Consider the following 16,208-nt stretch of genomic DNA (forward strand, 5'->3'; position numbering starts at 1 on the left):
TCGAAGTGGGCTGTCATGTGGCTTCCGTCTGGCCACTACCATAAAGGCCTGATTGGTGGATCACAGAGAAGGCTCGATTGGTGCTGCAGAGATTGTTGTGCTTCTGGAAGGTTTGCCTATCTCCACAGAGGAACGCCAGAGCTCTGTCAGAGTGACCATAGGGTTCTTGGTCACCTCGCTTACCAAGGCCCTTCTCCCCCGATTGCTCAGTTTGGCCATGCGGCCAGCTCTAGGAAGAGTCTTGTGGTTCCAAACCTCTTCCATTTAAGAATGGAGGCCACTGTGTTCTTGGGGACCTTCAATGCTGCAGAAATGTTTTGGTACCCTTCCCAGATCTGTGCCTTAACACAATGCTGTATCGGAGCTCTACGGACACTTCCTTCGACCTCATGGCTTGGTTTTTGCTCTGACATGCATTGTCAACAGTGGGACCTTATATAGACAGATGTGTGCCTTTCCAAATCATGTCCAATCAATTCAATTTACCCACAGGTAGACTCCAATCAAATTGTAGAAGCATCAAGGATGATCAATGGAAAAAGGATGCACCGGAGCTCAATTTCAAGTCTCATGGCAAAGGGTCTGAATACCAATGTAAATAAGATATATACTGTTTTATACATTTGCAAAAGAATTCTTCGCTTTGTCATTATGGGGTATTGTGTGTAGACTGCTGAGGATTTGTATTTATTTAATCCATTTTAGAATAAGGCTATAACGTAACAAAATGTGGAAAAAGTCAAGGGGTCTGAATACTCTCCGAAGGCACTGTATATGCATTTATACTTTGGTCTAAATAGAGACTCGGGGGATGGATGGAAGGGGGACTGCTACAAAAGTTGGTCACAAAAAACAACAACACGGTGTACATTCAACTCAAAGTGTAGCAAAAACATAAGCTTTTGCTATCAGTAGCATGACAGGGCCTTTTAGTCTTTCAGCCCTCTGAAATCACAGTCTTGGAGACTGTGATTTCAGACGGCTGAAACTATAACCTAAACTATAACCTAATCCAAACCAGAAGGTTTCTGGGCCCTGGATTCAGCAATTCACTGTTAACTGTCAGGTATAAGTGGCAGAGAGTAGAAGACTTGATTCTGTTAGGCATTAGTAACAGAATGAAGACAGTGGTTCCCCGAGGGTCAGGGTTAATATCAGGATCACATCCATCCTCCTTTCTTCCCCCTTCTCACATGTGAGCAGCCAGCACCAGTCCAAAGTGGAGAATCAAAAGACCATCCTGGGAACAAAAACAAACAAGAAAATAAGCACACACAAAACGTATAAATGGAAGCTAACGATATCAGGGCTATTTCCAGACTCGAGAGTAACTACAAATACATAGGGCCTTTGATTGGACTCACCTGTAGAGCGTTATCTCCCATGGAGCTCTGAACCTCTCGTAGCGACTGGTAACAGTCCAGGAGGTGGTCCCCACACACAACATCCACCTGCACCACAACGTGACATCATACCACTGCGACAGACTGCATGAAATCAATTGAGAGTGACACACTGAATTACAACATACATGGAGGCACCTGAGGGAGGGAATATCTGAGAGCGAAAACTGGTAGGTGCAGTTTGGGATGTGAAAATGAAAACCAAAATAAAAGGCTACTGATCCATTTCAATAAGATACAGAAATAGTATTCCTGATTAGAAATTAAATCCCAAGTTCAATAAAAAAAAATGAAGACGTCACCTCATTTCACCTTTTATTTTTGGCTGGGCAGGACAATCCATTTGGCCAGTTATGCGTTCATCAGAGCATCAAGAGATATGGCAAAGCCATTGTTTGTGCCTAGGTGATAATTAAAATTGCCCACAGGGCGGTGCAAAGTGGTATTCAAAACCGTCAACCAACAATTAATCAAATATACACTGCTCAAAAAAATAAAATACACATCCTAGATCTGAATGAATGAAATAATCTCATTAAATACTTTTTTCTTTACATAGTTGAATGTGCTGACAACAAAATCACACAAAAATAATCAATGGAAATCCAATTTATCAACCCATGGAGGTCTGGATTTGGAGTCACACTAAAAATTTAAGTGGAAAACCACACTACAGGCTGATCCAACTTTGATGTAATGTCCATAAAACAAGTCAAAATGAGGCTCAGTGGTGTGTGTGGCCTCCACGTGCCTGTATGACCTCCCTACAACGCCTGGGCATGCTCCTGATGAGGTGGCAGATGGTCTCCTGAGGGATCTCCTCCCAGACCTGGACTAAAGCATCCGCCAACTCCTGGACAGTCTGTGGTGCAACGTGGCGTTGGTGGATGGAGTGAGACATGATGTCCCAGATGTGCTCAATTGGATTCAGGTCTGGGGAACGGGCGGGCCAGTCCATAGCATCAATGCCTTCCTCTTGCAGGAACTGCTGACACACTCCAGCCACATGAGGTCTAGCATTGTCTTGCATTAGGAGGAACGCAGGGCCAACCGCACCAGCATATGGTCTCACAAGGGGTCTGAGGATCTCATCTCGGTACCTAATGGCAGTCAGGCTACCTCTGGCGAGCACATGGAGGGCTGTGCGGCCCCCCAAAGAAATGCCACCCCACACCATGACTGACCCACCGCCAAACCGGTCATGCTGGAGGATGTTGCAGGCAGCAGAACGTTCTCCACGGCGTCTCCAGACTGTCACGTCTGTCACATGTGCTCAGTGTGAACCTGCTTTCATCTGTGAAGAGCACAGGGCGCCAGTGGCGAATTTGCCAATCTTGGTGTTCTCTGGCAAATGCCAAACGTCCTGCACGGTGTTGGGCTGTAAGCACAACCCCCACCTGTGGATGTCGGGCCCTCATACCACCCTCATGGAGTCTTTTTCTGACCATTTGAGCAGACACATGCACATTTGTGGCCTGCTGGAGGTCATTTTGCAGGGCCCTGGCAGTGCTCCTCCTTGCACAAAGGCGGAGGTAGCGGTCCTGCTGCTGGGTTGTTGCCCTCCTACGGCCTCCTCCACGTCTCCTGATGTACTGTCCTGTCTCCTGGTAGCGCCTCCATGCTCTGGACACTACGCTGACAGACACAGCAAACCTTCTTGCCACAGCTCGCATTGATGTGCCATCCTGGATGAGCTGCACTACCTTAGCCACTGGTGTGGGTTGTAGACTCCATCTCATGCTACCACTAGAGTGAAAGCACCGCCAGCATTCAAAAGTGACCAAAACATCAGCCAGGAAGCATAGGAACTGAGAAGTGGTCTGTGGTTACCACCTGCAGAACCACTCCTTTATTGGGGGTGTCTTGCTAATTGCCTATAATTTCCACCTGTTGTCTATTCCATTTCCACAACAGCATGTGAAATGTATTGTCAATTAGTGTTGCTTCCTAAGTGGGCAATTTGATTTCACAGAAGTGTGATTGACTTGGAGTTACATTGTGTTGTTTAAGTGTTCCCTTTATTTTTTTGAGCAAAAAAAATAAATAAATTTTATATATATATATATATATATATATATACTAGGGTTGGGCGGTATCCACATTTTCATACTGAGCAGATCCAGTACAAGCTTCATATCGACAGACCCTACAAAGAACGAGAAACCATAACACCGCAGTCCCTCCCTGCCCCCTCGCCCTTTCTCTAAACCCTAATTTGTCACCCCTACTCATAAAAGTCCAGTTGTCACCACATTTGGCAGACTGGTTGAAAAAGAATTGGAAACGAAATAAAAAAAATGACAAGGGACCCCAATATCATAATCTTCCTCCAGCTGAAAGACGAGTACTAAAAGAACTCCAGGAGAATACGGACATAGTCATAAAACCCACAGAAAAAAGGTGTGGCAATAGTTATGGGCATGAATTCTGAAAAACACATGAAATTGTCTTGTTCCTATCGACCCTTGCCTCTATAAAATCTGAAATTGATAGCTTGTTACAACGTGTCTGACCAAAATTGAATCACGAGTTCCTAAGAGTCACCCCAGTTATCTATCCCCTTCCGAAAGTGCATATGAACTCTACTCAGCCTCCACCCAGACCTATTATTAGTGGCATAAGACAGTCACAGAGCCCCTTTCGAAAATCATATTTAGGTTGCCATCCTTTTAAAAGACACAAAACATCTACTCAACTGATTAAATGACTGTCGAATGGATTAAGATGTACTACTCGTTACACTGGATGTGGCCAGTCTGTACATCTGCATTCCCCATGCTGAAGGCCTACAATCGATTGCCAAATTCCTAAAGTCACAAAAACAAATTGGTAAATCCCCCTAATGACTTTGTTGGAGCTCTTGAAATTGGTACTTGCAAATTCTACCTTCAAAACAAACCAAATGCACAGCAGTAGCCACAATTTACACAAACCTTGTCGTTGGAGAGTGGGAGGCAGTTGATGCTCAAAATAAAGACAACCCTTTTCTACCCCCATATTAAGTTTAGGAAGCGCTACATTGAGGACAATTATATTTTGGGGTTCATCTAAACAAAATCCTGATGACTTTGTCCGTTATCTGAACACCACAACGACTTTCTTTCTGTTCACTGTTAAGTGACCAACAGTATCAACTTCCTGGATCAAAATATTCAAGCACTTCTATCCATCAGGAGGTGGCAACCTCCCTAAAATGTTCTATGCAGTCAATCATGGGGTATTGTGGGGATGTTTTTAAGCAGCAGGGACTGGGAGACTAGTCAGGATCGAGGGAAAGATGAATGGAGCAAAGTACTGAGAGATCCTTGATGAAAACCTGCTCCAGAGTGCTCAGGACCTCGGAAGGTGAACCTTCGCCCCAGTCTAACAGGACAACGACCCTAAACATACAGCCATGACAACGCAGGAGTGGCTTCGGGGCAAGTCTCTGAATGTCATTGTGGCCCAGCCAGAGCCTGGACTTGAACCTGATCTAACATCTCTGGAGAGACCTGAAAATAGCTGTGCAGTGAGGATCTACAGAGAAGAATGGGAGAAACTCCCCAAATACAGGTGTGCCGAGCTTGTAGCGTCATACCCGAGAAGACTCGAGGCTATAACAAAGTACTGATTAAAGGGTCTGAATAATTATGTAAATGTGATACCCGTTTTCTAAAAAACAGTTTTTGCTTTGTCGTGGAGTATTGTGTGTAGATTGGGGGGGACGATGTAATCCATTTCAGAATAAGGTTGTAATGCAACAAAGCATGGAAAAAGTCAAGGGGTCTGAATACTTTCCGAATGCACTGTAAATGGCAGAGCACCCAGCTAATAAAGCGAGATGGCACTCACCGGTGTGGGTAATAGGTGCGATAAGAAATCAACCTAAACCTCTAATCCCTGTTACTGCTAAACACCCTACGTAAAGGTAGGGCTGTGCTGTTGCGCTCTGCAGTTTTATATAAGACACGAACACTCTTCCCTCTGTCCTTGTGTGAGCATTAGGCTCTGTATCTACCCTTCACCTGGTTACCTAGGCCTCTAAAGTATTTTACAGGGGATGAAATTGAGATGGGTTCAACATACCTCTTTCTTGAAGCAGAGAGCTCTCCCACATAACGAGCAGATATGTATATATTTATGCATTTCCCCTTGCCAGGTCTCCCTCTGAGAAATAGCTCATAACCGCATCAGACATCCTGGTAAAGTCAATGTGTAACCCCTCCCACTGACCTGGCAGTTGGGACTCAGCGCCATCTTCCTCCTGATGAAGAGCGCCACATGGCGGACAGTGGCATCCCCCGATACTCGCACATACCGCCTCTCCAAAGGCTGGCCAGGGACACCAGTGTTAGAGCTTGAGGTCCCTTATTCATTTTACCAATATAACTCAAATTCACAGTATCAACATTGCTTTATGTATGACCATTACTATATAGTGGCTGGATAGCAGCGTTATGCTGTTATTTAATTTTAACAGTCTCATACAACAGTCATTATGAGAAAAGAGCTTGACAGCAGTAATTACCTTATAGCCGTCTATGCCTTCTTCCGCGCTGGAAACAAAACAACTTTACATAGAATTTTCTTAATCCCTGCAACCAATTGTGTACAGCTAACTATCAGTCTTGTAACTTGAAATGTTCTCCCTAGTCCAGGGTTTCCCAAACTCTGTCATGGGGACCCCAAGGGGCGCACATTTAGTTATTTGCCATAGCATTACACAGCTGATTAAAATAAATCAACTATTCATCAAGATTTGACTATTTTAATCAGCTGTGTAGTGCTAGGGCAAAAACCAAAAAGGTGTACCCCTGGCAGTCCCCAGGACCCGAGTTAAGGAAATGCTGCCCTAGTCCATATGCACTCAAAGGAAGCACAGTAGCTCCCCAGCACCATCTACTGGTGGAGACAAGAATGACCAGAGACAAACAAACAATCCAATTTCAAAATTTCTCAGGGAATACCCTTCCATCCCTCAAATAGAAAATGCTAGGGAGAGACTCACCCCAAAAACTCCAGCTGCAGTGACACGTCCAGTTCAGGAGGGATGGCGAAGACAGACTGGGGCAGCAATGCCCTCCTCTGCTTCTGGTTCTTCAGCACAGGGACCGCAGGGGACGCCATCACTGTGGTCACAGAGGAAGACGAGCGTTTACAGAAGCATTCGGGGAATGTTCCACACACAGCACTGAGACGGACAGAGACATGGCTAAAATCAGAGGGTCTTCAAATACCCAAACTATTTCATATAAACAAAGCTGCAACAAATCTCCACCAAAAAGCACAATTAACAGCAACAACGACGACATTGGTCTTATATACCTGGTTTAGGCACCTCCAGTCCTCTCTGTTTGTAAAAATCAATCATCCTTGCTCTCTCCACTGCAAAGACAATAAAGAGTAAAGACAATACTAATTTTAACTGCAAAACAAAAGATTGACAAGAGGCGTTTGGGGAAAATCGGAGAAATGGAAGGCTTGTGGATACTTACTTTCTTCCAGATGTGGCAGCATCTTGTAAACAATATCTTGCAACTGTCTGTCAGGTCTGTGGAGATGCAAAAACACCCACCATACAGTAAGTATCTACATACCAGTGTATAAGTGAGTATTAGCCTATTTCTCATTGTATTAATTGATAATGGGTCAATGGGAGAGGTATAGTAATCAACTTCAAAGCTGACTTCTGCACACGTTGTTTCAGTGAACATTTCAGTTTACCGTGGCAACGTTTTCATTCCAATGAGTTAGCACAACAGTAATATTTACATTTGCGTCCCTTTGGCCTGTGCTGAAAGCAGAGTTGTGCAATAGATGACGAGTGTGCTTAGACATGAATAACAGTGGTGTCTACAGAGAGACATCAGTATCCGTGCGTCACACCAGTACTTTGTGTTCCAGGTAACTCCCCAGCAGGGAGACGGTAACCATAGAAACAGACACTCATGGGATGTCCACTTTAAATAACATGATGCCAAGTAGAAAAATAACCTTTGACGAAGTCCGAAATGTCTCTTCTTAACCAACTCTCATAAACAACATGAACCGATGTCTTCAAATGTAAAACAAGACAAGAGTCTGTGTGCTCGTAGATTTCATGCAGGCATGCTTACTTTATGTTGTACAATGGTTGTGTCTGGTGGACTACAATGCTGCAATTGGGACACCTGTTGCTGTAGAAGAAGTGTTTCACTATGCAGCTTTTACAAACTGGGGAAGAGAGGACAGATTACAAAGCAAGTATGACTGATGTTATGGGACTGAAGGGATAGCAGTCATATTTCTGGATTGTCTATCTCAAAATCATTGTAACTCACAAGTGTGCAGACACTCTGTTATGGTGGTGGAATCAATGAGGATTCCGCAGCAGAGAGTACAGCGGATGTAAGAGTAAAATTGATTAAGAGGGAGTTCAGGCTGGGAAAACAAAACATTCACAATGTCATTTCCACATTATAGAACTGGAGTGCATCACATTTACAGTAGAGTACCAACCTGTGTAGCAGCTATCATATTCAATATTATTATTATTCTCGTCACTCTAGCAAAATTAGAAACACTAGATATTGTCCAAGTCCGCAATACTGTACCTCATCCTCTGAATCCGAGTCAACATTATTGGATGTCCCATTGTGGTCTTTCGAACCATCGTTGTCGACCCTGTTCTGGCGGCTACCATGGGTTGGTGTCGCCTCTTCTGACTGCTGACCGACACTCAAGCAACCGGGTCTTTCGAGTTCCGTGGTGCTGTCCTCCATAGTACTGCAAATTTAGTTGATTTCCGCGCCAATAAACTCTTCAATTAATAATTTGATAATCACCTGACCCTAGCATTATTAGCAAACGTGCTGGCTAGCTTAAGGAATACAAAGACACACAACGAACAGTTCAACCTTTACTTTAACGGACTACCAATAACCCCCATGTGATTTAACTATTCATTCAATGATTTAACCATTGCTTAAATGTTATCGCTAACCCCAAATAAATAAACAAAACCAACTGTAACAGTTGCTAGCTAACGTTACTGTTGTCGCTCAAATTCCAGCAACTTCCTGGCGCTATGGCAATGAAACGAGCCAATTAAATCATAACAGAGCAGATTCCACTAGAAATAGAATTTCAAGACTGGACCACAGTTGCTTTGCCTTATCTTGCTTCTCTAGGAATAATAGGGATTCATATGATATTAATGAAGTGAAAATATTTAAGCTGTCATAAAAATAAAAAAAGACTTGATTGTAGTTCAGTATCTCCAAAATAGGGATACAATTGGTAGTTATAGGTTCCGCCTAATTATATAAGTCTGGATCGGATACCTCCAGATGTGGTCATTAAAATATTTAACTATTAATTTGGCAATGCAACATACAGGGAACAGTCAAACATGAGGAATCCGGCGTCGGGGGAGTACAGAACCCGAGCTCTACAAGTCCTCATGTTTTAATATGCCATCACATTTGGCTCTTTGGAAGTTGTGGGAACTTGTGTTTTTGGTTTCACATTGGTTGTGGGAACTAAGCCATGTGTTTCCTGATAAAACTGAATGTTTTTGAAAGGTTCTGAGAAACAAAGTGAACATTTCACCTGTTCTGTGAATGTTTATTTTTAGGTTGCAGGGAGGTTCCTTATATCTTATCTAGTTGGAGGTTTTTGAAAATCTCTTAATGGGACTTTTAACACTATTAGCTTATTTTTTTAAAATTCTAAGCACATATTGAACTTCATTTCCTTAGTCATTATTCATGCAAACACATTTCTTCTTTATGTCAACATGGCATCAGTGAGATTTGAACCTATGATCTTCTGTTTTGTATTGGTTGAATTAGTCCACTGCACCACCAGGATGGATAAAGCATGCCATGTTTTTTTATGCATACAAAGTTGGTTATTTTAGTCTATTCAAACCGATCCCATTTCAAAGGAAACAAGTACTCATTAAAGGGATTCTCCTGTACTTTTGTAAAGCCTACTTTTTAACCAGTAGTTCTGAAAGTAGCGGTACTGTACAACGTGTACCGAGTCACATATGTGCAGATACAGTACCAGTCAAAATTGTGGACACACCTACTCATTCTACATTGTAGAATAATAGTGAAGACATCAAAACTATGAAATAACACACATGGAATCATGTAGTAACCAAAAGTGTTATATTTGAGATTCTTCAAAGTAGCCACCCTTGGCCATGCACACTCTTGGCATTCTCTCAACCAGCTTCACGAGGTAGTCACCAGGATGCATTTCAATTAACAGGTGTGCCTTGTTAAGAGTTCATTTGTAGAATTTATTTACTTCTTAATATGTTTGAGCTAATCAGTTGTGTTGAAACAAGGTAGAAATGGTATACAGAAGATAGCTCTATTTGGTAAAAGATCACGTCCATATTATGGCAAGAACAGCTCAAATAAGCAAAGAGAAATGACAGCAAATCATTACTTTAAGACATGAAGGTCAGTCAATCCGGAACATTTCAAGAACTTTGAAAGTTTCTTCAAGTGCAGTCGCAAAAACCATCAAAGCTATGATGAAACTGGCTGTCATGAGGACGGGAAAGGAAGACCCAGAGTCACCTCTGCTGCAAAGGTTAAGTTCATTAGAGTTACCAGCCTCAGAAATTGCAGCCCAAGTAAATGCTTCACAGAGTTCAAGTAACAGACATCTCAACATCAACTGTTCAGAGGAGACGGCGTGAAGCAGGCCTTTGTGGTTGAATTGCTGCAAAGAAACCCCTACTAAAAGGACACCAATAAGGAAGAGACTTGCTTGGGCCAAGAAACGTGCAATGGACATTAGACCTGTTCTGTTCCTTGGTCTGATGAATCCAAATTTGAGATTTTTAGTTCTAACCGCTGTGTCTTTGTGAGACGCAGAGTAGGTGAACAGAGGATCTTCACATATGTGGTTCCCACTGTGAAGCATGGAGGAGGTGTTATGGTGTGGGGGTGCTTTTCTGGGGACACTGTCAGTGATTTATTTAGAATTCATGGCACACTTAACCAGATGGGATGGCGTATCGCTGCAGAATGCTGTGGTAGCTATGCTGGTTTGCGCTTAGTGGAACTATCATTTGTTTTTCAACAGGACAATGACCCAACACACCTCCAGGCTGTGTAAGGCAGGGGTGGGCAACTCCAGTCCGAGGGCCTGATTGGTGTCACACTTTCTCCATCCCTAGCAAAACACAGCTGATTAATCAAATTGCATTCTAAACTGAAGATCATGATTAGGCAATTATTGGAATCAGGTGTGTTAGCTGGGGTAAAACTGTGACACCAATCAGGCCCTCGGTGACTGGAATTGCCCACCCCTGGTGTAAGGGCTATTTGACCAAGGAGAGTGATGGAGTGCTGCATCCGATGACCTGGCCTCCACAATCACCCGACCTCAACCCAATTGAGATGGTTTAGGATGAGTTGGACCGCAGAGTGAAAGAAAAGCAGCCAACAAATGCTCAGCATATGTGGGAACTCCTCCAAGACTGTTGGAAAAGCATTCCAGGTGAAGCTGGTTGAGAAAATGCCAAGCGTGTGCAAAGCTGTCATAAAGGCAAAGAGTGGCTATTTTGAAATAAAATATATTTTTATTTGTTGAACATTTTGGTTACTACATGATTCCATATGTGTTATTTCATAATTTTGATGTCGTCACTATTCTACAATGTAGAAAATAGTAAACATAAAGAAAAACCCTGAAATGAGTAGGTGTGTCCAAACTTTTGACTGGTACTGTATGTGTACCAGGGGTTGGAACAGGTTCAGGGAAAAGAACCGAAAACCAGAAAATAATTGCATTTTTGAAGAACAGAATCAGAATCGCAAACAAAATTGATCTATACTGTTCCGGAACAGAACCATTATTAACTGGTTATTTTACATTCTGGGCATTTTTTTCTTTCATTCCCACAATATTCCAATGTCTACCTGCCAGAAAAATCATTGCTAGTGTGTGTATGCCAGGGAAATTTTGCACGGGACCACGTGACCGGCAGAATTTAATTTAAAGGACGTTTCAGAAATTTACCGGACATCCATATGCATTCAGATCTGACCTGGCGCAGCCAGTGCCATCAATAAACAAGGGACATTGGCCAAATGAGCCACATTTACGTGTCCTTAAAAACAGCCCATAACAAAAACACTTTCTTGTGTTTCGATGTGTAGGATATGCAACACTTTAGAGCCTATTTTAGTTGTCTACCTCACGGTTCAGAACTAAATGCATCAGGGTATTGCATGCATAGTCCTATAGGTTTAAGCATCCACTGTTGTCATGTCTACTCCCGCTCCTCCCCTCCGGGGTTCAACATCGCCGGTATACTAACCACCGGTCCTGGGATTCATCATGACGCACGCCTGGTATCAATCTTTACACGTACCTGCACGTCATCATGAGGCACACCTGGACTCCATTACCTTACTTATTACCTCCCCTATATCTGGCACTCCCTTAGGTTCTTTCCTCAGTCAGTATTGTTCCTGTGTTCATGCGTAGACACCACTTTAATGTTATCTTGTTTGTTGTTTTAATAAACGTTTCACCTGCTTCGACTCAGCGTCTCCGTTACAACTGTATGATATTAATATGCTGCTCAAAAAAATAAAGGGAACACTTAAACAACACATCCTAGATCTGAATGAAAGAAATAATCTTATTAAATACTTTTTTCTTTACATAGTTGAATGTGCTGACAACAAAATCACACAAAAATAATCAATGGAAATCCAATTTATCAACCCATGGAGGTCTGGATTTGGAGTCACACTCAAAATTAAAGTGGAAAACCACACTACAGGCTGAATCAACTTTGATGTGATGTCCTTAAAACAAGTCAAAATGAGGCTCAGTGGTGTGTGTGGCCTCCACGTGCCTGTATGACCTCCCTACAACGCCTGGGCATGCTCCTGATGAGGTGATGGATGGTCTCCTGAGGGATCTCCTCCCAGACCTGGACTAAAGCATCCGCCAACTACTGGACAGTCTGTGGTGCAGCGTGGCGTTGGTGGATGGAGCGAGACATGATGTCCCAGATGTGCTCAATTGGATTCAGGTCTGGGGAACGGGCGGGCCAGTCCATAGCATCAATGCCTTCCTCTTGCAGGAACTGCTGACACACTCCAGCCACATGAGGTCTAGCATTGTCTTGCATTAGGAGGAACCCAGGGCCAACCGCACCAGCATATGGTCTCACAAGAGGTCTGAGGATCTCATCTCGGTACCTATTGGCAGTCAGGCTACCTCTGGCGAGCACATGGAGGGCAGTGTGGCCCCCCAAAGAAATGCCACCCCACACCATGACTGACCCACTGCCAAACCGGTCATGCTGGAGGATGTTGCAGGCAGCAGAACGTTCTCCACGGCGTCTCCAGACTGTCACGTCTGTCACATGTGCTCAGTGTGAACCTGCTTTCATCTGTGAAGAGCACAGGGCACCAGTGGCGAATTTGCCAATCTTGGTGTTCTCTGGCAAATGCCAAACGTCCTGCACGGTGTTGGGCTGTAAGCACAACCCCCACCTGTGGATGTCGGGCCCTCATGCCACCCTCATGGAGTCTGTTTCTGACCGTTTGAGCAGACACATGCACATTTGTGGCATGCTGGAGGTCATTTTGCAGGGCTCTGGCAGTGCTTCTCCTGCTCCTCCTTGCACAAAGGCGGAGGTAGCGGTCCTGCTGCTGGGTTGTTGCCCTCCTACGGCGTCCTCCACGTCTCCTGATGTACTGGCCTGTCTCCTGGTAGCGCCTCCATGCTCTGGACACTACGCTGACAGACACAGCAAACCTTCTTGCCACAGCTCGCATTGATGTGCCATCCTGGATGAGCTGCACTACCTGAGCCACTTGTGTGGGTTGTAGACTCCGTCTCATGCTACCACTAGAGTGAAATCTCTGCCAGCATTCAAAAGTGACCAAAACATCAGCCAGGAAGCATAGGAACTGAGAGGTGGTCTGTGTTCCCCACCTGCAGAACCACTCCTTCATTGGGGGTGTCTTGCTAATTGCCTATAATTTCCACCTGTTGTCTATTCCATTTGCACAACAGCATGTGAAATGTATTGTCAATCAGTGTTGCTTCCTAAGTGGACAGTTTGATTTCACAGAAGTGTGATTGACTTGGATTGTGTTGTGTTGTTTAAGTGTTCCCTTTATTTTTTTGAGCAGTGTATTTACTGAAAAACAATTTAGCAACAATTTCAAAGACTTTACTGAGTTAGTTCATATAAGGAAATCAGTCAATTGAAAGAAATTAATTAGGCCCTAATTTATGGATTTCACATGACTGGGCAGGGGTGCAGCCATGGGTGGGCCTGGGAGGGCATAGGCCCATTGCCTTGGGAGCCAGGCCCAGCCAATCAGAATTATTTTTTCCCCCAATGGGCTTTATTACAGACAGAAATACTCCTCAGTTTCATCAGCTGTCTGGGTGGCTGGTCTCAGATGATCCCGCAGGTGACGAAACCGGATGTGGAGGTCCTGGGCTGGTGTGGTTACACGTGGTCTGCTGTTGTGAGGCCGGCTGGACATACTCCAAAATTCTCTAAAATGATGTTGGAGGCGGCTTATGGTAGAGAAATTAACAATATCTCTGGCAACAGCTCTGGTGGACATTCCTGCAGTCAGCATGACAATTGCACGCTCCCTCAACTTGAGACAGCTGGGGCATTGTGTTGTGTGACAAAACCACACATTTTAGAGTGGCTATTGTCCCCAGCAGGTGCACCTGAGTAATGATCATGCTGTTTAATCAGCTTCTTGATATGCCACACCTGGCAGGTGGATGGATTATCTTGGCAAAGGAGAAATGCTCACTAACTGGGATGTAAACAAATTTCTGCACATAATTGGAGAGAAATAAGCTTTTTGTGCATATGGAACATTTCTGGGATCTTTTATTTCAGATCATGAAACATCAGACCAACAATAAATATATATGTAAACACACAGTTGATGTCGGAAGTTTACATACACCTTAGCCAAATACATTTAAACTCAGTTTCACAATTCCTGACATTTAATCCTAGTAAAAATTCCCTGTCTTAGGTCAGTTAGGATCACCACTTTATTTTATGAATGTGAAATGTCAGAATAATAGTAGAGAGAATGATTTATTTCAGCTTTTAATTCTTTCATCAGTGGGTTAGAAGTTTACATACACTCAATTAGTATTTGGTAGCATTGCCTTTACATTGTTTAACTTGGGTCAAATGTTTTGGGTAGCCTTCCACAAACATCCCACAATTTTGGCCCATTCCTCCTGACAGAGCTGGTGTAACTGAGTCAGGTTTTTAGGCCTCCTTGCTCACACACGCTTTTTCAGTTCTGCCCACAAGTTTTCTATGGGATTGAGGTCAGGGCTTTGTGATGGCCACTCCAATACCTTGACTTTGTTGTCCTTAAGCCATTTTGCCACAACTTTGGAAGTATGCTTGGGGTCATTGTCCATTTGGAAGACCCATTTGCGACCAAGCTTTATTAACTTCCTGACTGATGTCTTGAGATGTTGCTTCAATATATCCACATACTTTTTCTTCCTCATGAAGCCATCTATTTTGTGAAGTGCACCAGTCCCTCCTGCAGCAAAGCACCCCCACAACATGATGCTGCCACCCCCGTGCTTCACGGTTGGAATGGTGTTCTTCGGCTTGCAAGCCTCCCCTTTTTCCTCCAAACATAACGATGGTCATTATGGCCAAACAGTTCTATTTTTGTTTCATCAGACCAGAGGACATTTCTCCAAAAATCCTTGTCCCAATGTGCAGTTGCAAACTGTAGTCTGGCTTTTTTATGGAGGTTTTAGAGCAGTGGCTTCTTCCTTGCTGAGCAGCCTTTCAGGTTATGTCGATATAGGACTCATTTTACTGTGGATACAGATAGTTTTGTACCTGTTTCCTCCAGCATCTTCACAAGGTCCTTTGCTGTTGTTCTGGGATTGATTTGCACTTTTCGCACCAAAGTATGTTCATCTCTAGGAGATAGAACACGTCTCATTCCTGAGCGGTAAGACACGTACTATTGTACTATTGTTTGTACAGATGAACGTGGTACCTTCAAGCGTTTGGAAATTGATCCCAATGATGAAGCAGACTTGTGGAGGTCTACAATTTCTTTCTGAGGTCTTGGCTGATTTCTTTTGATTTTCCATGATGTCAAGCAAAGAGGCACTGAGTTTGAAGGTAGGCCTTGAAATACATCCACAGGTACACCTCCAATTGACTCAAATGATGTCAATTAGCCTATCGGATGCTTATGAAGCCATGACATCTTTTTCTGGAATTTTCCAAGCTGTTCAAAGGCACAGTCAACTTAGTGTATGTAAACTTCTGACTCACTGGAATTGTGATAGTGAATTATAAGTGAAATAATCTGTCTGTAAACAATTGTTGGAAAAATTACTTTTGTCATGCAAAGTAGATGTCCTAACCGACTTGCCAAAACTATAGTTTGTTTACAAGAAATTTGTGGAGTGGTTGAAAAACAAGTTAATGATTCCAACTAATATATATAGATGCATGCTAAAACACCGACATGCATTTCTTTATGTCAGATTGGGTGTGTCTGTTAGGGATTTAGGTGTACAGAAGGAGGCTAATACATACATTTATCAGAATATTTTGTATAAAGATAAGCATTATATTATAGCTTATAGGCCTGCAGTAGTTCATGCTAAATCTTAACAATAGCCCCACCAAATCTTCAAAAGTTCCTAAACTTTATTAGGGTAATATCAAATCAGTCGAGCCATTGTTTATTGTGAAAATATAAGTAGGCTATTATATTGGAGGCAAACACAGCATCACAGTTGGAACTTAATTTGGCCAACCTT

The 16,208-nt window shown here is 43.3% G+C and overlaps 1 protein-coding gene across 1 annotated transcript; it reads right to left on the minus strand.

Moving 5' to 3' along the window:
* Window positions 1-710: 710 nt before the first annotated feature.
* On the minus strand, window positions 711-8,508 carry LOC106606294 (polycomb group RING finger protein 6). Its single transcript, XM_014202475.2, has 10 exons — window positions 7,976-8,508; window positions 7,703-7,802; window positions 7,499-7,595; window positions 6,878-6,933; window positions 6,708-6,767; window positions 6,391-6,511; window positions 5,911-5,938; window positions 5,616-5,714; window positions 1,365-1,451; window positions 711-1,240 (listed from the first exon to the last, which is right to left on the minus strand). Exons 1-10 carry the CDS (start codon window positions 8,141-8,143, stop codon window positions 1,190-1,192), a joined length of 867 nt encoding a protein of 288 aa, XP_014057950.1. The 5' UTR covers window positions 8,144-8,508; the 3' UTR covers window positions 711-1,189.
* Between the last annotated feature and the right edge of the window lie 7,700 nt (window positions 8,509-16,208).

Source organism: Salmo salar, chromosome ssa01, assembly GCF_905237065.1.
Source record: "Salmo salar chromosome ssa01, Ssal_v3.1, whole genome shotgun sequence".
Lineage (NCBI taxonomy): Eukaryota > Metazoa > Chordata > Actinopteri > Salmoniformes > Salmonidae > Salmo > Salmo salar.